Source organism: Falco peregrinus, chromosome 6 (assembly GCF_023634155.1).
Source record: "Falco peregrinus isolate bFalPer1 chromosome 6, bFalPer1.pri, whole genome shotgun sequence".
NCBI classification, from domain to species: domain Eukaryota; kingdom Metazoa; phylum Chordata; class Aves; order Falconiformes; family Falconidae; genus Falco; species Falco peregrinus.
The window spans coordinates 92059655-92085452 of record NC_073726.1 but is presented as its reverse complement, the minus strand read 5'-3'; the positions used below and the strand labels follow the sequence as shown (position 1 = coordinate 92085452).

Sequence of the window (25798 nt, the reverse complement as noted above, 5' to 3'; positions counted from 1 at the left end):
TTTCTTTCTGAAGAACAACTCAGTGAATCTTTTTTTTAACATCTTTTGTATAAAAAGTGGTTTTGCAGTACTTAAAAATCAATACGTATTTTTAAAATATTTAAGTGTGTATAAAAGTGCATACACAAAAAAATTTGTGTAATGCTCATAAGAGAGCTTTGTAAAGCACTTGAAAGCTTTATATGATAGAAATGTTTACTGAGCACAGAGAGGGAGGCTTCTTAAGGTCACAGAATAAACCAGGAGCAGAGTCCACATCACTTGGTTTGGTTTCTGTGTGTCTCTTGATTCTCATATTTGTATTTAGCGTTACATTGCATTCTCGATTGTAACTAATTCACAGAATTGTATAATTTGTCTATATTCTCCTAACAAGCTTTTCATTCAGTTATTTCAGTAAGGCCCATTTAAGGGTTGGCTGGTTATTTTAGATGCACAGTGACAACTTTGAGAAGTAAATGTTTTCCACCTGCTCGTTGTACATGCTTTGTAGCACTACTTTAGTATATTAGCTTCCTGTTCTAGCTTTTAAAAATTGCTTTGTCTTTTAATTAACTGGTATTTAAGAATAATTACATCTGAAAATTATTCTTGCTGCTACACTTTTGTATTAATATTTTAGTGATTTTTTTATACCAAGTAAAAGATGAGAAAATGGTTTTATAAGAGGGTAGATATAACTTGTATAATTTTCCAAAGAGATTTTAAGATTTGGGTTTTTTACTGTGGCTAATGCAAAGAAATTAAGAACAAAACTCATCTTTTGGAAGTCATTGGATTCATTTCAAAGTTAAATTAGATATAAATTGCACGAGCACTTGGAATTTTTGGCACTTAATTTCCATTATTATGCCCTTTTAAATGGTGTTCAGAATATTTAATTTTTTTCTGCAGTTGAAGTTTAATCATTACATAGTGCTCTCTTAATGAGTTTTGTTTCCTTGAAGTTAATTTTTACCCAGCGAAATAACGAAAACTTTAAAATTCTTGTCACCCTACTGAGGGTTGAGGTTTTCTTTCATTTCAACCTAAGATTTCATGGTGTTGTCTTACCGCCAGAGTTCATCTCGGATATGGGTTCAAATAGCGCTTTGCCCTCAGTGATGGTACTAACCCCACGCAGGGTATTCTGTGCATGCACCTTGTTCTAACCGGTGTTCTAACTTGTTTGTGTAGAGTCCTTGTGTTGCTAAGGTCCGTAGGTGTTTGGTCAGTGAATTGTTGAAATAATGGATGTATAAGTTTTGTGTACAAGTCAGTGTGTATTGCATTGCATATGCACTGACTGCAGAGCGCTGGGGGAGGTTGTCAGGGTCCTGGTGGCCTTGGGTGGTGTCCCCTTGCTCCTGCCGGTGAGGGGAAGGGGTGCTGGGAGGAGGGCACCAGCAGTGCACGGCAGCAGCTGGTTCTGCAGCTGGTGTTGGCAACAGGTTTTGGGCTCTGCACCATGGGACCCTGTTTGCAGGGGCTACCTGGGAGAGATGGAATCCACCTCCTTGAGGCAGAACAAAGGTGTCCTTGACCTTGTCAGGGCTTTGGGCTAGGAATGATGTGGGAGGGAGAGAGCAACTAGCAGCCCTGTGAGGGAGTGACTGACGGGGCGGGTGAGCAAACGGTGTGCAGTGATGTGGCAGAAAGGCATCACAAAAGCAACAAAACGGGGCCTGAGCAGGGTCACCTCTAGCATTTGCACAACAGCAAGGAAGTGCCTCCAAGGCACTGCTATGGAGAAATCCCCAACACCATTTCTGGGAGATCAGCGTGCCCTGGGGCACCTCTCTGAAGCGTGTGGACAGTAACGCAGCGTGGGGAGCGACCGCGGCGCGGCAGAGATCTGTGCGCGGTCGCAGGGCTGCAGGCGGGCTGGGAGGTGTGGAAATGGATGGAGGTGCAGTGGAATGACTTGCATGGCTGGAGCGCTGCGGGGGGGGGGGGGGGGGGGTGAATGGACTCCTTAAGAACAGGACAGGAAAATGAGGGGGTAAAGTATGTGCAAGAGCAGCTGGGGTGCCTGGAGCTCTGCCTGGGGATGGATGATGAACGGATGGAGTGAGGATTAAAGAGCAGACTGGCGTGGGTGACACTGCAGCATGTGTCTGCTGTAGGCCACCTGCCCAGGAGTAACAAGTGGATGAGGTGCTCTGCAGACAGATTGGAGCAGCATCATGTTTGCAGGCCCTGGTCTTCATGGGGTGCTTCAACCAACTCTGTATCTGCTGGGGGCACAACACAGCAGGGCATAAGCAACTTGAGTTTTCTGAAGCGCATTGATGACAACTCACTCCTCCAAATGTCAGTGCAGCCAACAAGGCGAGGTGCTCTGCCAAATCTTGTATTCACGAAGGAGGGGGTTGTTTGGGATGTGAGGTTCAGAGGGGGCTTTGGCTCTAGGGACCATGAGATAGTGGAGTTCAGCATCTTGAAAGGAGGAAGGGCAAAGATCAAGCTCACAACCCTGAACTTCAGGAGGGTGGAGTTTGGCCTGTTCAAAGATCTGCTTGGTAGAGTCCCTTGGGATAAGGCCCTAGAGAGAAGAGGATTGTGGAGTCTCCCTCTTTGGAGATACCCATAAGCTGACTGGATGTGGACCTGGGCAGCCTGCTCCCGATCACCCTGCTTGAGCAGGGAGGTTGGGCCAGATGACCTCCAGAGATCCCTTCCAGCCTCAGCCCCTCTGTGATGGCACAGTGTTTGTTGGCTGAGCCTGTCAGCTGGAAAAAAGCTTCTCCAGAACGTGATGCAAGTGCGTACAGAAAAGAGTGAAATACCTTCTATGTTCTAGGTTTCAAAGAAAGACTGGAAATTCTGAGTTCTCTGGAGCTTGTGTTCTACTGCTTGTTTTGTATTTGTTGTGATAGACAGTCATGTCATTAGGCAGTGCTAATTGTATGTAGAGTTTTTTATATTCAGCTCAAAGGAGATGGGGTGTTCAGGCAAATAAGCCAGAGCTGTGAAGCGAGTGCAGCCGCTGGCAGTGTGCTCGCTTCTTGTGCGGTTTAAAAGCTGTTGCATTAAGGAGGTGGGACAGCGAGGAGGTATCTTAGCTACTTCTGATAAGCTCTTTTCAACGCAGCAGAATTTTGGTTCCGTTCCTGCTCGTCACGGCTTAATGGTAAAAAGAAGCAGCAGAGAAAGACGTTTAAGCAAAAGTTGTGAAATGGGTGTGCAGGGAGCATGGAGCTTCAGCGAGGGTCGCAGGCTGTGCCGACACCTGTGGAACCAGCCGCTGGTACGTTTGGATGCTCTGCACAAGTGAGGAATAAAGTCCTGGCTGGGAAGCTGGGGACCTTCTGGCTGGAGATCGTTTGCCAGTGAACTTACTGTGGCCTGCAGCAAAACTTTCAGTGTATCCTCTTCTAAAATGTGGCTTGGGACTATGAAGACAATTTATTTAATATTAGTGGAGGTGGATTTGGAAGTACTGTTAGAAATGTGCCAGGAAAAGTGATTAAAATGTGCTTTCATCATGGCCTCTGGACGATGCTCAAGAGGCTGCTAATGTTGAAAAGTAACAGGCAGTTTCAGAAGCAGTAAAACTAAGTTTCCCGTGGATTTTTGACCTACATCCCTTTATACCACCCCCTGCTCCTCATGCACACATTGCTGTGAACACCCTCTTACCTTCCCTTTGACAGCATGAATTGCAGGTGTTCTGTGCCTGGTTTAGAGCTACCTGCACGCTTAAAGCTGCCCCTCTGACAGAATAAAAGGTCTTTCTAACCTATATGGCTCTATGAATAAAGGGTTGGATTGTAACTGCCTTCCTCTCAGTTGGGGTATTAATTTGTGTCTGTCTACCTTCTCTAGCCACAGATATTTTTTTCTTTCCCCCCCCCCATTAAAAGTAGAGCTCTCAAGTGTCTGGTTCCTCTAAGTCTGTAAAATCAGGTTTGAAATGAGAGAACATATAAAAGGCTACTGCAAACATATGTGGTAAATGACAGCTATAGAGACAGCAAGATTGCATAAACCTTATTCTCTTAAGAAATCAGGTTAAAAATAGTGTCTCTTTACCTCAATTCTGTTTTGTGTGCTCCTTGAGAAAAGAGCTGCACAGAAGAAAGAAATGTAGAGGTCTTTTCATGCTGCATAACTCCTGTTTTCGTAGTTACTATTTATACAACTTCCACTGCTAATCTCATTTATTTTTTTGTAATTGCAGTGTTTCTGATCTAGCCAAATAGGCTGCCTGCTGTGACTGGGGAACTTTCTTTTTTTCAGTATCTAAAGCGAACTTAGAATGATCTTGTTATTGCTGACACTTCATACTCATTTTGTGTTCTTGGTCAAACTTAGTTGGACTTCTGGTTGGTTAGAACATCATTTTTTAGTAATAGATACCTATTGTGTTAGAGTTCTGCATTGTATTTTGTAGCTTGCTGCTCCTGGCTTTGATCCCGATAAAGAAGCACGATAAGTATTACAACATATCTTTTTCAGTATTTAAGACAACACTCCCTGCAGTGTGTGTGTTTGTATAAAATATATATACACACGTACAGAGTATGTGTCCCTGAGTATTACATATCTGTATGTGTGTATGTGAAAATGTGTTTGTGTCTATACATATGTATACATACACGTAGTTTGTGAAGTGTTTTTGTTTGTGCACTACTTGGATTCTCAAATGTAATTCAGCATGTTGAGAACATCTAAGTTGGCTTTAAATTAGTTTCCCTGCACTTTTTTTAGTGCTGATCTTATTTTTACTGAACGAGTAAAATCTGCGTAAAGTAAGGATGGGTTCTTTTTGATTAAGCCTGTTAGTAAACTAATTTTCAGTGGATAGATTAGAATGAAAATAGTGCAGTTAGCACTTTGGCTAGTACAGGCAAGTTAGGAATGGCTCTACGCAAAGTTGTGTCCCGGCATGTTGGGATGATTGTATAAAGAACTCATTTTACATTGGAGAATCTTTAATTTTTCCCTAGGAGAAGCTCTGTAGCTTTGTGTATTTATTTTGCTCTAACAGAAGGATGAAAAGAAGGCTCCTAGTGTGGATGGTACGGTATTTCAGCTGCACATCCTGGACAGGTTGCTTTGGTTGGTAACTTAGAATGTGCTACTAATGAGGAATTAAAGTTTGTGTTTGAGGATATTTAAAGAATGAATCAGTTTATTCATGTTGTAGCAATTACAAAATTCTCCAATTATGTGCATTATTGGAAGCATGTGAAAAGTTCAAGGTCTTCATTATTTAAGATTTTTTTTCCCAGACTATTGTGGGAAGAACCTGTCTTTCAACAGTAAACTAGCACATTTGCAGTATTTAAATTTCATAAATGCAAAATAAAATCAAGATAACAAGGAAATATTTCACTTCCCTGATACAATCAGCCAAACAAAAATGAGCAAAACCCCAGGAAAATTACTTATCTTCAGAATGGGTAAATGAAAAGGCTCCGTGATATCTGATTGACCATGCCACTATTTTTTATTTTATGTGCCATTTGTGCCATACTACAGAAACGTTGGTAGCAAAGATAATTAATTATGGCTAGATGGAAGAGAGCTCTATGTTAAATTAAACAAGATCTGTTATACAAGTGACAATGTGTGTTTTGCAGCTATGGAGACTGACTGGAAAGCAGGAGCATCCTCTTTAAATATAGTAAAACTTCTACTGTTTGTTAGTTGACTTTGCATAATTTCTCCTGTAGTCCCTCCTGTGTTTCCCAGAGCAGCTCCACAGAATGTATGCCAAGCGTGTTCTTTAACATAGTTTTCCTGATGATGTTACATCTCGGAATTATTGGTATTAATGATGTAATTGATACACCTTAGAGTGGATGAGTAACCTTTTATGGTGTGTTCTGTTAAGACACAGATATCAGTGTACAACACTGTAATACACGCAGCGTGCAATAGTTTACTCTGACTCTGTTTGCTCTGAGATTTGGATCTTTGATTTGCATTGCTGACATCCATTCTTATTTTCTGCTTTGTTACCAGAGGACTAAAAAGTGACTAACAAGACATCAGTTATGGAAGGGGGTTCAAGGGGACATCAAAAAACTGCAGACCCCTACGCCTGACAAATCAACTACAGATTAACAGAAACCAGAACAGGGAATAGAGTTGTTGAGCACCCAGATATGTAAGGTTTCTCAGTGTATTTCTAGTGATGTCATGATGCACAAAACTGTAGAAGATCCCTGAAAGAGTCAACAAGCATGTGAACAAGGGAGACGTGGTTATAAATGTAACTTTACAAAAAAATCTTTGGCAAGGTTTATCACTGACAGCTGTGGAACCAAGCAGCTGTGGGACGGAGGATTGTGGCTTTGCTGGGGGAAATTGGTTAGATGGTGGGAAGTGGAGAGTACAAATAAATGGTGCTGGAGGCCACAGAAGACATGTGCTGGGGATCAGTGTTCTAAATTATAAACCCAAAACATTTACAGTTTGAAAATGGATGAGTAGTGATATGATTGATTTTGCCGTCAACAGAGATCTGGAGTACAAAACTTCAGGCCAGGCTGAAGAATTGCAGAAAAATTTTATGGGACTGAGTGATTATCTTTTATTTCTCAGCTAAATGTAAAACGATGCATATTGGAATTTCTCCCCCTCCAGCACCAACTTTATGCTTAATATGAGAAAGTGTGAGGTGACATTATCACTTGAGAATGAGAGCTTGTGTTTATGATAGTTCCTTGGAAATGTCACTGTAGTGCTCAATAGCAGACAGAGCAAATATTCAGTATTTTAGGAAAGGAGAACAAAACAGGCAAGGTTCTTACGGAAGTGTGTGGAACTAAGGTGCCTCTGCATCTTGCATGCTTCATATAGTTACAGTCTCTGCTTCAAAAAGGATACAGGAAAACTGGCAGAGGAGCAGGGGTAAGGCGATGAAGGAGGTTCCATTGATAGCTGGAAGAAAGGAACTGCTTTCTGCTGGCTGAGGTGCAGTCCTCAAAATGATCTGGAAGGTTCTCATTTTCCGACTACCACAGGACTAGTCAGACCCGTGAATACCAGTTTCTTCTGAAGCCAGGAGGATACATAAGGTCAAAACCACTGATTCATCATCTTGGGGGAAAAAAAGCAGTTGGCTTTCTTGTATGAATCTGAGCAGCTGGTTCGCTGCTCCAAGCTCTCCAGGTTTAGGCTTTTTACATCTACTGTTCCAGTTCTCACCAGTCTGAAGTATTTTCCCCTTAGTTCCATCAGGAGTCTTAGACTTCGAGTATTCCATGCCAACAAAAAAGGACAATCTTCTCATCTCGCATACATTTCATAAACATTTTAGTTCTGTTCTAGTAATGGATTTGTTACCAGATTTCAGTGTGTCTTAGGGACATGTTCCAGTCATCTTCAGTGGCACTGTTCAGAAACGCACAGCGGAGGCAGAGACTGATGCCTGAAATAATTTCTTTTTAGGCAGAGATTTGTAGCTCCTGGAAGAATAAGTTTGCTGAGTTTCTTCAAAAATCTGAGTATCTGTACAAGGAAAAGGTAGTTCTTTAACCTCCAAAAAGTACTCTCTGCAGACAGCAGGAAAGCAGTTATTAATTTTTAATCTGCTGATTGAGCAGTAATCTTGTCTAGCAAGTCTTTGGTTAATTTTAAAATAGAATTTTGAAGGTGGTTTATGTAAATCTCTTGAAATGGTACCCTTAACCAGAACATGGTCCTTTGAAAGCAAAACCTATTTGTTCTCTCTATTATGCATGTTCCTGATGGAATGGCAAGAAGTCAATAGGTTTCTCATTTCTAGGCACAACCAGTAAATGCTGCAATTTGCCAGTAAATTGTTTCTTTTGCTTATTTCTCAGGGCTCTTATTTTCTATTTGCTAGGTGTCTGCCCTTTTTGAGGAGTGGAAAGGGGCTTTTGAACCAATCTGTGGTTTGAATTATTGTTTCTAACATGCTGCTGTGGTGATAAGAACTCCTTTATAGAAATATTTTCAATCACTGTAACATCCTTTCACTGTTACAATTATGATTACTGTCAAAAGAGATCATTACCGCTCTGTCTTTAGGAAAACCCGGTTTCCCAGTGACTGTAGAGGATCAGATCTCATAAACATATTCTGAAGTCATTAAAAGCATCTAAATAATGATGTACCTACAAAAGCAGTTTTTCACGTGCCCTGCTTCTTGTCGTTCAGGCTCTCTTGCAGCAGAGTCCAGGTTCATCATCTTGTAGAATTTTCGTGCTGTACATGCAACAGCATCTTGCTGGCTGTTGTATATAGTGCATCCCATAATTAACATTTACAAGACTGGTATTCAGTGGACCTATCCCCTATGAATGATTTTTGCCTTCAAAAGCAAAATCTGGCATTAATAGCATCAGTAGAAAGTCCACCGCCAAACCTGTTGGCTCTCTGGCAGACAGGCTGCAAGGTCTTCACACGACGCGCCGTCAGGCACCAGGCCCTGGCTGGGCACACGGCTCCAGCTGTGCATGCTGCAGCTGTGGAGATGTACACCTCGCCTTTTTCACACTGTTCATCCACGCCTGGATCTGCTGCTTGTTACCACTCTGCTGAGCTTAAGGTGCCTCTGTCAGTGGGTTCTTTAGGGATTGGCAGGTGGGGTTTGTGGGGGTTTTTTTGCAAATATTTTACCGTCTTTCTATTATCATTAATGCTGATGTTCCAGTCGTTGTCTGAGACTTCCCTCTCCTCTAAGAGACAAGTTTTTGGGATTTTTCCATGGTTGTGGGTTTTCGTGTGTGTGTTGTGTTTGGTGGTGGTTTTTTTGTGGTGCTGCTTTTTTTTTTTTTTTTGTTAAGAAAAAAAGCCTATCTATACTTGCAGCTATTCCACAGCATTTACGTAGTGAAAGCTGGAAATGCTGTCTGGCATAACCATAGAGATAATCTTGTGTTTTTCAGATCAGGAGTTCATGTGGCTTGTATTTGCTGAGCCAAAGTGGCATCCTCTTAAATTTTTAGCTGTTAAAGGCATCTGTCTTCCATATCTCAAAAGCTGCTGCGTGCACAACTGCTCCCAATAGTGTAGATGATGTACCTAGAGTGTGTCATGCTACGAGTTTCTGGCAGTAACAGAAATGTCCACGTTGTTACAAGATCTTTTAGCATATCATCCTTACAAAACTTAATATCACCTACAAGAGCTGTGGGGTTTCTCACTTGCCTGTGATGTGCCGTTACCTGCTAATGCGGTACCGAGAGCTCTGCTCGCTCGGCGGCAGAGGAGAGTGGCGAGCTGTGTGCCAGAGTGACGGTCAGTGTTCATCTGGAAAAAATCAGTTAACTAGTTAGTGTAATAAAATCAAAAGATTCTCAGGGAGTTAGAATACCCTACTCTTTGTACACTGTTTGGGGGAGGTGAGGGGACAGGACAGACACACGTTCGTCTTTATCACCGTGGCTTAGTGTCCTCAAAACCGTGGTGTCCTGTCTCAGAACCTTAGGCGATGCGGTCAGCTGCACCTGTCACCTGCCTTCAGTGGAGTTCCTGCTCTCGGTAGTGTATTCTTGAGTTACTTCTGCATTAATTCATGAATCTAGTGAAATTGACTCCTTTACAGTTCTATCTTAATGAAATTTTATCTTAGGGTAAATTCTGTCTTATGGGTATAGGGGTATAGAAACATCTTGCATTGTGATGTTTTATCCCTTTGTAATTTCCATAATTTTCTTGGGGTTCCTCAGAACTAAACAGTCTGTAACAAAATCCTTCTCCCCCAGAAGCCCGGCAAAGTGGGACAGTGAAATATTCCACAATTAACATTCTGCTGTGAGGAAAAATGTCATTGTTGTTCTTTTAGCCTTAGCTAGTTTTGATCTGTACTGGTATTTGCCTACACTTTGAGATTCTTAAAAAGCTAAAATGTCAATGGTCATTTGATTCTCCTTCATGAAATGTTTATGTGATGTATCCAAAGGTCTCAGAAGCCCTGTTTCCCTTATGGGGAAGCAAGTTTGTTAGATCTGCCATGTCATGGTAACCTTGTTTAAACACCTGTCTGCTACCAAACTCGCACAGAGGTCACTGGTCAGTAATTCTTTATTTTCATCCTCTAGTGCCATCCAAAACTACAGGTCTGTGTTTTCCCAAGTACAACTTTTAGGACTTGAAGGTGGACTGGCAAGCTGCGAGTTAGAGCAGGACACGTTGTGGAGGCTTACTGTCCCATTCGGGATGGAGGAAACCTTGAGACCACCTGAGCGGAGAAAGCCTTCTGTTAAGCCTGGTCTGATCCCAGCAGGAGGCTGACCTAGAGACATCCTGGGCACCCTTCCCACCGGGATGATGCTGTGGTTCTGGATTCAAGGATCTTCAGTTAACAAACAACTCTTGATCTTAAGTTAATGAGCAACTTTGCATAAAAAGTTGTAGGTTGATTCTGCGTATTGTTAGTAGGAGATCTCAGAGGAACTTCTGTGCTGCCTGTGATCAGGCTTTTATGGCGTTTATTGTGCTGTAGTTTTCTTACCAGTCAGGAGAGGAGCACTTCACCTGAGTCACCTAGAGGTTCTAAGAGCTGTTAATTGGTCAGCTCACTAAGTGACTTGTAAACACTGAGGAATTTGTGAACACTAATGAAATTGCTTTTCTCTCCTCTTCTAGTATCATGAATATTATTAGCATCCTCTTTTTGTTACGTCACAGATTCATGATACTGAAAGAAACAATAGGGTTTTATTGCCTAATCAGGGTCAGAATCCTTTACTGCAAACACCCAAAAGTGACACGTGAGCTGACCTTGAATGCCAGGCGGTAGAAGTGGGACCTGTGGCATCCTGAGGGCCGTCAGTGCCTAGGTGGATGCCAGCTCACCTTCCCAGCTCCAGGCCTGTGCATGTACCTTTGTTGCAGGTCAAGTTTATTGTCCGGATATTGTCATGGCTCTTAACGGAGCCGCAGGAAATTTGAAGGGAGCTTATGTTCAAAGGCATTACAGCTGCATCGGTTGGACAGGGATCTGCTGCTGCTTGTAGGGAGACAGGGACTTTGTTTTGCACGTTTAGATGCGGTTTGAAAGATTTGGGATTACCAGAGGCAGACTTGCGCTAAGTCCTGAGCCCGGTAAGAGAAGAGAGCTGAGTGCGTGCTGGTGGGGCAGCTGGCTGCACCTCACTCTCCAGCCAGCACCTCCTTGTTCCCTTCCATCGTCTAGGAGTACAGTGACTCTCTGATTAAAATGAGAGAAATATAGTCCTGTAAATTGCAGTGAAAACTTTACTTGCCCTGATACAATCAGATTCTTAAAGGGTCAGAAATGGTCTGTTAGTTACGTTAGCATCGTTTCTCCTTTCAGAGAGCATTTCTCAAACTAGTGGGGATCATGCTTTACATCCTGTCATTTTCTTGGGGATTTTGTTTATATTAACAAAATTTTAATACCATTTTTAAGATGCACTATAAAGATGAAATATGTATAATGCTATGGATACAGCCACATGGCTGTTGTTTTAGAACAGATCTGTTCCTGACCTTGTGTCGGGGCAGTATCATTTGGAGTCTGATTTCTTCCTGTTACTTGCTCTGATCTGTTTAGTTAAATAATATTTAATTTTTATATTTTTTTAATTGCATTTGCTATGCAGTCTGGAAGCTGCTGAATTTCTGCTTTATACCAACAAGCAAGGAATTTGAAAAGTTTTGGCAAATCCATAAAAGCACTGTTTAGTGGCTGATGAGCACAACTAATACTTGTGGGTCCACAAGATCCTTGGGTTTTTTTGATGTACTTTGCTTACTAGGTGGTAGAAACATTTATTAAAGAGCTGGGAATGTTTTGTGGAACAAATATTAATAATTTTATACTGCTTTGTTCATTGTGCTTTCTAACAAGAAAAACTTGATGTTTCTTTTCATAGAAGCTGTATGACAGTGTATCTTTGTCAAGTAGGTGTTGCTAATAAAAAAATTGATTTTTGCAAAATTGTTTAGTCATACTTGGATACACCACTGTAAATCCCTTTTATGCTTTAGATATTGGTAGATATTTTTTAATTTTTTTGGTTCTTAGATGTTAGCTGGTATTTTTCGCCAATTCCTTATGCTTAAACGCATTCCTTACGGCTGTGTCTGTATTGAAGGGAAAGAAAGAACAAGAAAACGATGTAATGCAGAGCATCAGGCTCTATAGCTCAGCAGAGCATCAGGCTTTATAGCTCAAGTCAAATAGACTTGGAGTTGTTTCCAAATTTATTCATGCTGTACAGTCTGATTTCTGTAACAGATAGAAATAGTGGCAAAGTAATTATCAGTATGCTGGGATGACTGTGAAAGATGAAGTCTCAAATAAGAAGTAAAATATTCATACAAAGTAGTTCTATAATGTAATCAAATCCTATTTTTTTCCTTCTCTTAGATGATGAAGCATGCCTGGGACAATTATAGGCAATATGGATGGGGACATAACGAGCTCAAACCAATTGCCCGGAAAGGACATTCCACCAACATATTTGGTAGGCTATGTTTTCTGATTGGTTTTTTCAATATTTCTGTCCATGCTGTCCTCTTTGAAAGTCTACCCAAACCTACTAGCAGATTTTAAAGTGTAGATGACAGAAGGGTATGGATTATTTCAATTGTACTTCAGTGAATTGCTTTACTAAACTATCTTTTGGGAAGCAATATGTTCTTATTGTTGCAAAAGCCAAGCTGCTTGTGTACACACACATAGAAATAGAAGTTGCACCCCAAAATATCATTACTGCATTGTAATGAAATAGCAATTTGTCTTTTTAAAAAACCAATCACATCTTGTCCAGACCTTTGTGGTTAGTTCCATGAGAATGTGATACAAGATAAAATGTACATGCAACATGCTGAAAAACTGCTGGTACCATGGTGAAATCTAAAGTGGCCTTTAAAAAAAAAATCTGAGTTAAGGAGAAGTGACATTGTTACTTGATGTGTGGCTTATGGATCTTGAACCTGTAGACTGGAATGAAAGAAAAAAAAAAAAACATTCAAAATGCATAAGTTTGAGGGTAGGGGTAAGTTTTGAAGAAATTCGAGAGATGGAGTGTGAACATTTGAGCAGTGGAGTGTGAATGAGTGTTACAAATGACATTTAGAATAGTATGAAACATGAGGAAGGTAAAGATCAAGAAAATAAATAGCTTTGTGTTGCGTGTGTGTGATCAGACTAGATGACTTTTCTTCCTTAAAATGTCAGGGATCTGCAGTAGCACTGCTTTTTTGGTGTACTTGCACTGGCACAAAATAAGTAGAAGAGTGATTGGAAAGTGATAAGCATTTTATTGGTACTGGAACCAGGGAAAAATCCTTTTTTTTGTCCCCAGTTCTGTAGGACTGATGGTTGAAAAGACCTGGTTGTAACTGTTGAGAACTGAGCCCTGGAGGTTCTGTAGGTTCATCCTCTGGTACAGCGAAACACATGGCCTTGATGGTAGTGAGTAAGGCTGTGCTGCCCAGGGTGCACAGCACCTAGGGTGGCTGAACCAGCAAGTTCATGCATTCATTTCTGAAACGGGCACAGGAGAGCTGCTCTAAGACCGGTACGGTTTTCTGAATTTTCTTCAGGGTTTCATACTGCATTCATCCGCTCTGGTATCCGAAGGAGGTACAAATTTGTCATAACCGCTTTTTACACCAAGAGTGAGTGTGAATATACTGTGTATGCCTTAATTATGTTAGTATCGGTTATTTATAACAGTTTGCCTGAAATCAAGATGTTATTGGCTTTTATTGTAAGGCAATTGCCTAACGACCTTGGGGTTGGTTCCCATTGTAATTGGTGTGTTTCGCTTATCTTGCTTTAAATCTTGAATTTTTGTGGATGATGGAAATACAGATTAGGACTGCATACGGATCATTTTCTGTGTTTAGTGCCTGAACCCAGAATAAATTATGTAAACTTAAATCAAAATGTGGTTAGCTTTTTCTTTTGCTGTTCGTAGGGAAGAAATAAACTCCCAGAGGAAATCTTCCAAAAGAAGAGTCAAAGGACTTGTTTCGAAAGTATTGGAATACTTCAAGGGATTTTTCATTTTTGCTCTGTCCCATCCCCTAATCTCCATACATTTTTATCTTGAAATTGGTCTTATATCTTACCAAATAAACAAGTGGTTTTCTTTACACCTAAACAGTTTTTCCATCAGATTTATTTGTACAATGAATTACAACCTTAAATGTGTGTTCGATATGGAGAAGTAAGAACTTTAACTAGGCATGCTGCTTCTTGCCCCTGCTTCCAGTGATGGAAGGAGAGCCTTCAAGTTAATTTTCTGCAATACTTCAAATCAAAAAACTGCCCACAAATACACCCTTCTCCCCAAACCTGCAGTGTGTAGAAGCCTATTTAAATCCATAGGAGAATTAATTCTAGCTGCTGTGCTAGTCCTGTCTGCTGTAAGCACTGTTCACCTTTCCCGCAAGCAAACCCCTCAGAGCCTGGTGTTGGCGGCTTCTGCTCATGCGCTGAGACCTGCCTTCTGGCACTTCGGGGTGGTGTGAGAGCTGATACTGTTCTACCTCTTTATATTCCTTTATATAGAAAATGACTGGGTCAGGGGGAGTTGTCTGGCGGGGGAGATGAGCAAGCTAGCATGCTCTGGAGAGAAAAGCATCTGGTCTGGAGGAGTTTGAAGAGTGAAATGGAAGAGTCTAAGATGCAGCCAGTACTGAGCGTGGGGCTGCAGGGAGGGCCAGAGCAACAGGCTTCTGCCGTGGCAGATGGAAGGAGATTTCTTGGATTCTTAAAGAGTATTGTGTAGTACTCTTAGATAATTTCTCTTTGCTACCTTGTATGCCAGCACTGCTTTCATTTCTGCTAGAAGAATCTCTTCCGAAGCTTCCTGTGATCTAGGTGATCTGTGTTATCTCTAATACATGGGTTGCCTTGATATTTTTTTTCCAGCTGGTGAAGTTTGGTCTGACAGCGGAAATCTTTAATATTCACCTGTATGATCATGTAGTTTTTGCTGTTGAATTTATATGCAATTCTGTTGCTTAATTTGCCAACTGTAATTTTAGATTAGCCTTAGTTTGTAACCTAGACTCTCTGTGAAGTGAGGTTTTGTCTTTATATGGCAGGAAAACATTTTTCTAATGTTTGTTTTTAATGCAACTGACACAATATTTTGAAGCAATTTTGAATTATCATTTTACTGTAGTCTTTTCTCTCTGTTCCTCCTCTGCTTGCTTCTAACATGTTTCCTAATGAGTCTGGAAGACTTCTACTTTCTTTTTTCTCCTTGGAATCCTTGTTCTTTGGAGTTTTGGCATTGCTGTCTGAAAGAAATTGCAGGCTTCCTCCACATTCAAGTTTCTGATCCTCTTATTCCAGCTAACTCTAGCAGCCAATTCCCTGTTTCTCTTCTGAAAATCTGTTTTGTGCCATCTAATTTTTAGCCAAATCATGTCAGGATTGCTCTGTTCAAGGCTATTTCATAGGAAAACCTTTCTGAAACAGATCATCTGGAGTATATACCAAGTCTAACATAGAATCAGCTATTGTTGGTTTGGTGGGTGGTTGATGGGAAGGGGGAAGAATAATGGTCCTTGTACTGAGGACAGTCTGGGCTTGTATTGTTATTGCTAGTACTTTACAAATTTCTGTTACCTGTAATGACACCATTCCCAGTGGTATTTGCCTTTATTGAAGCATTACATAATTTCTTCTGGAATCTGATGCTATTTTAAATGAAAAGCTGCTCAACAAAACCTGTTTGTAGTATTAATCTCAATGATGATTTGACCCAAGCCCTTCCCTGCCATTGCTGCAGAATGCTGTATTCCATCTGTTTCAATTTACAACACGCCTGAGATTCAGCGAGATGGTATCGCTGGTTGGCACCGCAACCCTTCGCATGAATCTTTGGGAAATCAGGTTTACTGATAACTCACAAGCGAGGTAAAGGCGATTCAATTTAGAAGGCAAATAAGCCATTAATCTTCCCCTTTCCCTCTGAAGCAGTGTATATCTATGTCTGTGCCAAGAGGAACATCAGTGTTCCTATCACTGCAAGATCTAGGAGGGTTCAACCTGGGATCAGAGAAGGGAACAGGAGATTTCCTGCTCTGCTGCCATAAATCTTAGTTTTAAGTCATTAAAAAAAAAAAAAGGTGATGAACTTCAAAGCAAGATGCTCTGTTCCCAACTGAAGCACACCAGCAAGAGCATCTGTGGGCTGCCCCAGTTATTAACTTGACTTTTTTAACAAAACCTGCCGGGGTTGTTTTAGCTGACCTGCAGCTGGAAACTCTTGACAGTCTTTTTTGAGGTGTCTGACCTGGTGACTGTAAATTGTAGAGGAGAGCCGGTTAGAAAGGTTGCCCATCAGGCATAGTCAGTCAGCAGTTAAACCCTGGACTGGTACCTCTTCAGCAGCTGGGGCACAGCATCGGTGGCGGGGTGCTGCCCTGGGGAGGTCACTGGGCATTGGTGGCCTTTTAAGTGATATTTACACTTAGGTGACATATGGAACAAACTTTTATAGGTTCTGTGTTGGTGAAACAGGGTGATAACTTGCTCTATTTTTGTAAAAGTCGCCTGCTTTTGAAAGGGCTGGTAATCTCAAGATTTATTCATTCTCACCCTATAAGATAAAGTATAAAAGGCAAGAGAGGTAATTTCTCTCTTCAGTTTAGATTTTTATTTGCAGCTCTGCTGGTGGTTGTAGTGGCTAAGCTATAAAAAAGTTAACTTTTTTGTTTGGTTGCTTAAATTGCTGGAATAATTTGATGGCAGCCGCAGGGTGTTATTGCAGAGGTGGGGCTGCATGGAATCTGGGTCAAGTTCTCATTAGAACACAAAGGGGGAAGAGAAAAAAGGCTGATGGAAAATGATGTGTATAAGATAATGAGCAAGCATGACAAACTGCGCTTCCTTTAGAAGGTTTTTCTGGGTTTAGCAGAAACCAGAGTAGTTGATGGTATTGTTGGATTCTCTTGCTTTGATCCTCAAAAGCAAATCCAATCAGATTTCATTAGAGTAACCATCTGAAACATGAAGGGACAAATCATCTTTAAACAGCGCTTGTCTGGTGATCCCCAGGTGAACATCTTATGGAAAGATCATTAAAATTATTCAGTCCAGATATGAGTCAGCTTTAAACTATGTGTATTTGTGGCATCTTTAACTTCAATATCTTATGAACTAATTAGCATAGCACAAGCTTTGAGGATGCTTTACTGTGAGTTAAATTGAGCAGTTTGTACTAATGGGTTTGTATCAGTCTTCAATCTTTATTTTTCTAAACCAGTGCTTATTTGGGAACTTGAATGACTCTTAACGGGGGAAAAAAACCCTCAAAAACTAAAAAAAAAAACCACCACAGTCCTTGGGCAACTCAGAGCATTTTCCTTAGCACTAGAAATAGTGTGCTGTCATCATACCTGATGCTTTCTGAAATGAGAGTTCTGAAATCTGTGGTGTGGCGGGTTTTTTATGTAATATTAACTAAGAATAAAGTGAAGATGTGCAGTTTGGTAGTCACTGAGTACGTAAAGCACTGATACAAACTTTTGCAGAATTGTAAGCTTCCCATATTACTAGCAGTGCATTTCTAAACCTTGCATTTGGACGTGTTCCATCTAGAGGTGAGCTGTATTATGTGAAGATGATCTGATGATGCACATGTATATCTGTTCATGTATGTCTAGATATGTTTTGAAAAGTGTCTTTCCGAAGTAGTAACGATGTGGTATTTTTAAGTTATAGATGCTTGCATGCAGACGTGCCCACTCCCATGCGCAAAGACTTAATGAAATTATGATTACTTATTTTGTCCTACTTGAGCTGTCTCATGCATCAATAGCACTTTCATGCCTCTCCTCATCTCACATGCCATGCAGATGGTCAGTTTAATCGGAGATGTCTGCCAGTTCAGTCTTGGGATAACGTCTTCTGGAAGGAAGAGAGAATTGTGAGTGAAGTCACATTGTGGTTGCATTTGTATTACCTAGTAGTGCCTGAAGGCTGCAATGCAGTGCTGTATCTCTTCCCTAACACATGACCAAATAAAGCTGGTCTCTCTTTTCATGAGGGATTTTTGTCTGGCACATTGTGTCATGAACATAACGTGGTGCTGCTTCGTACATATGGAAGAATTAAATTTTGAGATGTATGTTGGTTAACGAGCAAGACTTGTCCAAGGGTTTGGCTGGGGCAGCTAGTGAGCTAAATTTTTGTAACTTGCCAGTGGGGTACTTGGTTTCTGCCACCTTGTGGAGTGTGTTCTGTTGCCTGGCTCGCTGCACAGCCTGTCTCAGCCTTCTGCTGCCAGTTCCGCTGATAAACTCCCGTGACCTGGGAGAAAGTTGCTGAGCCAGCTGTCAGCTGCCCACTGCCGCAGCGTGGGATGCTCTTGCCGCAGATCTTTGTGTTGCTAAGCAATGGGGATCTGACAGTGCATTTCTCCGCTGAGCCGGAGAGCAGGAGCAGCGATGCTCCCAAGCCCCCTGGAACAAACGCATTTGTCAGACTGCAAGGGCATGAGGCTGTTGCAAGAAGGAGCAGAGTCAGGCAAAGGAATCTGTTTTTCCAATACCTTTGGCAAGTACCGAATAGCTTGGGAGCATAATGCAATTTTATTTTTTTAATCCAGTTTGTGGTCTAGCAAACAAGAGGTGGAATATTTCTTGTAAGCACTACAAGAAAATACTTTAACAGATCATTTTTTTAAATCACCTTGGGAAATATTCATTAGTTTATTAGACATTTTTGTCATCTGTCATTGTAACAGCTATTGAGCTGCTCTGACATTATATCTGCTGTCATCTGATTAGTTGTCATTTATTTTTGAAGTTCACATAATTGAGTGTCAAGGCTGTCAGGTTTCATGGACCTTTTGCTTTTCTGGGTTTTTTAGCTGCTAAATAACCTGCAAATTTATAAACATTATGGAGACGAATGTGGGGAAGAAACTAGATGATACACCCTGAAGTAAAGGCTGAGAAATGACCTTCTGAAAATATAGCTAAAAACTTCTGGTATCTTCTCATTGTAAAACCCTAACGAAGATGGAGGGGAAACACCTGCTGTTCAACATCCTTTTTCTGTGCATGTTTTCAGCCTCTGAATTGGTATGGAGGATAAATGAATGCAAAAGAGGAATATGAGGTATAAGTGTTCTTGACTTGGCATTTTGATGTAAAAAAAACTACTTGGTGAGCAGTAGTTTTTAACTGTACATGCACAAGTAATCTATCCATCATTGCCTTTTTCTGTGGCAAATGAAAGGAGAAAGAAAATCCATTCACACCAACTAGTGAACGGAGAAAATTTCACGATGCAAATCTCAGCCAAATCTCTTATTTCAAGTTCTATTCAATTTTAAGGTAAATGAAACTGGCTTTGGAACAGGCCTGTGTAGCTGTGTCCTCACCAAATCCATGGTGAGGGACTACACTGTGGCAGTATTGACTATTACAGGTACATCGAATGTGGTGAGGATTTTTTGGGGGGCAGTAACACAAATTCTGGACAGATAAAATGTTAAGAAAGACCATAACTCTCAAGGGTTGCTGGCCAAATCTGTAATTGGCACAGTGTTCTGCTAATGCAAGAGAAGTCCCTTCAGGTCAGGTGAAAGATCAAACGTGATTGTTACTCATCCTCCAAAACCTGCTGGTGGCAGGTGCCTGGGGAGGAGATGTGGGAGCAGGGAGAGCCTTCAGTCAGGGAGCATTTCTCGGGGCTCAGCAGGCTTGCAGAAGTTCCTCAGCTTTAGTGTGTCTGTGGTCAGAGGCAACCAGCTCTATTAAACCACTTTTAGCTCATTTTTCTGTGATTTTTGTCCAGTCTACTTCTGAGTCTGTGCAAACCTAAGAGCACCCACCAATCCCATCAGTGAGTGCTTCCGTAGCCTGAGTCCAAACTGTGTAGAACGCTTTTTAGCCTGCTCGGTGTCCTGGGTGACTAGTTCTGGTACTGGAAAAACCCAACCCATTATTCATCTCTCCCTTGCCGTTCCGGAGTTTGTAGAACTCCATACGCCCTCAGCTGTGTGCCTGTCTTACGTGGAGAGTCTTGGTCTGTTAAGTCATTTCTCATACCTATGGGGTTTTTTCATATCCTATACATTATCTCCTTTCTTTGTATATTTTAAAGTTTGGGGGTTTTTTTCTTTGAAAGAAGGACCAAAACTGTTCTATTTTCTGTTTTGTTCACTGTTCCTTTCCTAATAATTGTTTTGCATCTTTTTGCCTCCTTTATGGAGTCCAGAATCTCACTATAGGGTGGCTTTTCTGCAGTAGCATTCCTTTTCAAAATCCTCATCCACTGTATATGGTACTTCCAAATTATGTATAAATATGATGATTTAGAAGTATTTCCAAATTATTTCATAAATAAGCGTGTTGCCCAAGCATTCATTTCTGTAGGATGCCACCGGTGGTTTCCCCTCACAATGATAACTGGTTGTTTATACTTTCCTGTCTTACAATTATTCATCTGTGTGAGAACAATTTTCTCTTACCCTGTGGCAGGTTAATTTGCTTAAGAACCTTTGTTAAGGGATGTTCTTACATACGTTCTGTATATATATCCTCTGTCCATATGCAAGTTCACTTCTTAAAAAAGTCTGTAATGTTGATGCCGAGGTAAGACTTCACTTTGCAAAACTTCTGACTTTTCCTCAGTTCATCTGATATTTAAAGCTGTCCTCTGACTGACGCCGCTAATTGGGCAAATAGTGTTCTGTAAACACTGTTTTGCTCCGCTGCAATGGATGTCATCGTGTTTATTCAGGAGACGGTTGTTCTCTGCAACTTGCAAATGTGTGCAGGCAGGATGCAATCTGGCTGCGCCTTCCCTCTTGGCAATGCTGGTGCCACAGACAGACAACTGTGGTTCGCTAAAAATATTTTTTGAATGTTACTGCTATTTCATCAAACTGTCACAAGTGTGCCTGTGTGTATCAGGAAAAGTCACCATGAGCAGCTGTGGTCTTCTGGTCTTTTTAATAATCCGCTGAATTCTTCTCACCCAGTTTGTACTAGCTTGTCTGCAACACATTTAGGTCAGTTGTTTTCAGTGGCTTTTTGTACATGTTTCTGAACCGATGGTGTTAAATCCTATGGCATTAGTCAGAAGGTTGAAAATTCTGCCTTTAAAAAAAATAAAAATCATTACATTTGCAGATGCAAAGTAGAATTAGAGAAACACACCTCATTTCTAGAACCTGCCTTACAGAATAGGTGAGGTAAACATCTCCATCAAATGGTAATGAAGAAATCAAGCCATGTTAGAGATCGGGGCTCAGGCTGAAATTGAGAATTTTTGCTCTCTGCAATAGTATCCTCTCCTGGTTTTCTCTTACAAACCAGATGGTTTGCTCTGAGGAAAGAAGTATATTTGTTTCCTGTTGGGAATCTTTGGACTTAGGTTTATTTCGATTTGGGAATTATTTAGGTTATGTGAATGCTATTCCTGAATTTAAACTGGTTTCTCGTCATTTGGAATTAACAGAGGGTGTGATAAGGAAACACAATTAAGGCTAGCCAGTCTATTTTGGACTGTTAAAATATTAAGTAAACAGGCATGACAACTAAATAAGGATTAGCATACTGAGCTCTAAAAACTGAATATGCTCAGGGCAGCGACACGGGCAGGCGTGTGAAGGGGAGGCAGCGGCAGGTACGCTTGGATGTCACCCGAGGCCAGCAGGTGTGTGAGGCAGCCGTAACTCGGAGCCAGTGCAACTGCGCTCACGCTGCGCCTCTGCCCTAACACACTGATGTTGTTTACTCAAGCTTTGCGCTGTTCTGATGAAGTTTTATGGCTACCACATTGAAATCGGCTCCTCTTCAGCTGTCTTAAAGAAAATTTAGAATGTGGTTTGGACCAAATGTGTGCAGTGGCTCAAGCTTTTATCTAAAGATAGAATGCGACGTGATGGCTGTTAGAGGTGCAGGGGTTTGGGGGTTGTTGATGCTTTTCCCGCTGTGTAGCTGGCAAGGTAGTTTAACTTGAGATTATCTGTAAGAAGTTTTATCTTCGCTGTCTTGGAAGGTCAGTACTTCATTCTGTGCTCAGGTCTCTCAACTCTACTCGAGCCCAGGCAACATCTTGCTCTCCTGTTTACTGTCAAATACTGACCTTGCTTTGCTTGCTGGTTTGCTGCCTGCCGCCTGCATTTCAGTTCTGCAGCCTCAGGAGCCCACGTTCCCAGGTCCGCTGCCCTTCAGTCCGTTGCTTCCTGACGTCTCCAAGTGCGGTTGCTCCGGAGCAGTGCTTTGGTTAGGTGTAAGTGACCACGTCGTGCGTGTGGCTGGTGGCCATTACCATTCTCCTGTTACTTTTGCCTCCCTTCTGGTGTACTTCTGTGTCCCCTCCTTTGTACTCCGTGTCGTCCTCTCTCCCTCGTTCCTTTCCTACTCTGAAGCTCATTCAAATCCTTCTGTCCTGACACCCCGGCTGCTCAGTTATCCCCTGGTCTTAACCTTTCACTAACTCAGATCATAGTTCCAGCATTAATCTTAATTATGGTCTGCCCACAGTCGTCCTTCTGTCTACAGTGATGCAGCTTTGTGTTTGTGCTTAAAACCAAAGTAACAAACAAACAAACAAAAAATATGGAGGAAGCAATTGGAAGGAAGTGTAGAAAATGGAAAGGATCTGGTGTTGGGATGTTAAACCCTTTTCAGGTTCAGTTTGGAGGACATTCAGGCTTTGGACTCGAGGGACTGCGTTCAGCTCTTGCTTGTATGAATTTTGAATTAAGCTGAAGGGCCACGTATGATTTAGTTGGGAAGTGAAGCAGTTCAGTGAGGAGCGGAGAAGAGGAAGGTTTACTGCAGGGTAAATTTTTAGACAAAGTTTTTAAATTTGGGTCGTAAGGACATAGCTTTTTAAGCAGCAGTTTGTGGTTAATGACATCTACCTGCAGGTCCACTCTTTAATAGATTAAAAGGCTAGCATACACTCCCATTACTTTCTCATTTATAAAATTAAGGAAAGCATTATAATTGATTATTTAGTGTTATTTATATGCTAAAATACTTTACTGTCTGGTACAAAAGATTAGGAACTCCTTTTCGTGTTGCCTATTATCAGCAATTTAACAGAACTAAGCAATCAACGTGCTTAGTTTTTTGTTCTGCTTCTTTAATTAGTCTGAAATGTTAAAGGCAATTGGTTTCTTCATGGATACTTAAAGGCTTATTCATTGCATTTTATGGCTGAGCTGAAATCATATGTTGCAGTTTTGTATGAAATGTATGGTCTCATTGACTAATTTTGTGACCCATATTTTCACAGTGGAATTAAACTCTGTGGTTCAAAAGTTTAATTCATTTTCTTAAACGTTATCTTGTTCCTTGTGAGTCATTAAGGTATTTTACAAGTGGTGTGCTTCAGTAGTGGCAGCTTTATTGCCAGAGCCTCATAAGAGATACAGAAAACTGGGTTGATAATTGTTTGTTTTTAATTTTCATGTTATGTATTTTTCTACCATGTCTGTAACTGTCTATCACATAAAGAAATCTTGTTGCTACAGTCAGAAAACTTGAATTATTTGAATCTTTTTGAGTAGAAATTGCTGTATTTTCCCTAGATCAGTACCACTTTTCCCAGTCTGCATTTTTCAGCCATTCTGGAGCTGGGCAGTCAGGAATAGCAATAGCAAGAATACTTTTTTTTTTAAGACTGTAATAACTTGGTATTTAATGTCAGGCTGAATTTATCAAGGAAGCATTTTTGCTCTGTTGCTAGGGTTTAAAACACCTGTCTGCGTGAAAAGTAACTAATCTTTCAGGTTCCAAGTGTAAAGCCTGTTCAAGGAGGTATGCCCTGGCACGCCGCCTCTTCTGTTCTGGGAGGCACCGTGCTGCGCGGGGAGGCTGTGCTCTGCGCTCGGTGAGCGGCGCTGGCAGTAGTGCTGGGCCGCTCCGAAGCTCAGGTCACCTGCCAGAGCGGGAATGTAACTTGGGAGTTAAGTTAAATTACGCCTCGAGACAGTCCTCTTGCAAATTGGTCCTCTCAGCCCCCTGTTAGTCACGCCGGTCGTCGAAGGCATCCTGCACCAGCGGGAGCAGGTTCTGCTCCCGGTAAATGCCCGTCCAGGGCCCTGAAAAAATGGAGAGCTGTATACGAGTGGCGGAGACCAAGGCTGCTTCTGGCACGTGGGGCTGGGGGTGTCTGGTGGTCCTGTCCCTCAGGATGGCCGTCCTCTTGGCTATGCTGTTTTGAGAGCGAAAGCCCTTTCCTTATCTCCAGATCTCTAGTCTTTACACATAGCTAACTAAACATTCCAGCTTTCTATTGCTTATGAAGAGGAGTTGGCCTTCTAGAGTATAAAATAACTTATTTCTATAGCAGGGATGTCTTGACACAGAGGTGCTTGCTGTTTGTGTGATATGTAGAGGTGCTTGTCTTCAGTAACAACCCAAATACTACTTCTACGTCCGACTGCTTGTTTTTCCTCAAGCAGTCTTGCCAATTCCCTTGGCTTTCTTCAAAACGTAGCTGGTGGTGGCATCCACAGGCAGTCCTTGGAAACAAGGGGGAAGAGTCTCCGTTAGATTCCTCTGGGATTCTTTTTTTTTTTTTTGTCACCAGTTCAGGAAATATTAAAACCTTACCTTGATTGTAAAGAACTGATGAGCATCCCACTTCTGGATCTTTCATCTGCTATCTTGTCTACTGAATAATAAATATTTCCCTTTCAGTGACTGCATAAGGTAAAAGGGTAAGAACAGTCACGTGCATCTATTAGGCCCGTTGTGTATGACTTTCCTTGGAGGCAGAGTGGCCTCATGGTCATTTCCCACTTGGGCTGGTGTCCTTGTCTTTGCAGCAGCCCCGCGGTGACCTGGCGTGCATTTTGGTAATGAGAGATCCCTTTGAACAGGCTGTACTTCCATCGGGTTTGTTACTCCTCTAACCGCTCTCTGGCTAGGTGCAGAGTGTGGTGTAAGACACTAATGCAAAAGTGTTACAGCAGAGGCAGAGAGTGGAAGGGAAAGAAGGAAAATTCTCTCGCCAGCAAGGCAGGGGAGGAAAATAAGACCAAAAGCAAGAAACCCCTTGGGTTGAGATAAAGGTACTTTAATAAGTGAAGGCAAGGGGTGGGAGGGGAGGAAGTAATTTCAAGGCAATCGCTTGCCACCTACCACAAAGCAGACTGAAGCCCAGCTGGTCCCCAGGGAATGGCTACCTGCCAGGCTAACCCCCTCCCTGACTCGGCTTTTCTCATGGAGCGTGATGCCATATGGTGTGGAGCATCCTTACAGTCAGTCTGGGTCAGCTGTCATGGCTCTGTCCCCTCCCAGGCTCTTGCCCACCCACAGCTTATTCACTGTGGGGGGAATGGAGATGGGGAAGAAAGGGAAAAGCCTTGATGCTGTTCAAGCACTGCTCAGCAGCTACCAAAACTGATGTGTGATGGGCTCTGGTTTAGTCACAAACCCAAAACACAGCACCGTGCAGGCTGCTGGGAAGAGAATTAACTCCATCCCACCAGAGCCAGTACACCTGCTCAGCCCTCGACTCGGGCTGATGACAGCTCCCATGGAAGTGTTTTTTGGAAGAATGAGGTTTGTGTGTGATGTCTACCTGTTGAAGAAAGGAGTAGGTATGGGCGACTTGTCAAATAACCAAAATTTCCATGAAGCACCTGTTTGATGACTTTTCAACTCTGAGTGCGTGGCTTCGGTTTGCTGGCAAAGTTTTATTGTGTTACCTTGTTCCTTGTTTACACAATGTGCCTGTGTCTCGAATTCTCAAAGTCTTCTCTGATCGTGATTGATCTGTGCTAGTTTGCGTGGGGTTTTTTTCTAGTACCTCACTGCTCCTAGTTTCTTCTGCTTCCACATAATAAACTGAGCAATGCAATAGCTGGTATCAGACTTTCCAAATCTCTCAGCTTATCATTATGGTGTAATGAAAATGGGCTGT

The 25798-nt window shown here is 41.8% G+C and overlaps 1 protein-coding gene across 3 annotated transcripts in view; it reads left to right on the top strand.

The window, feature by feature from the left end:
* MAN1A2 (mannosidase alpha class 1A member 2) overlaps nucleotides 1-25798 on the top strand; it is a 145109-nt gene that overhangs the window by 32931 nt on the left and 86380 nt on the right. For all 3 annotated transcript variants that reach the window (XR_008747709.1, XM_055807498.1, XM_055807497.1), the window contains exon 3: nucleotides 12299-12395. Coding sequence is in view for 2 of the 3 variants with exons in the window: in XM_055807498.1 (XP_055663473.1) it covers nucleotides 12299-12395 (97 nt within the window). In the remaining variant the exon portion in view is untranslated. The remainder of the gene's footprint in view (nucleotides 1-12298; nucleotides 12396-25798) is intronic.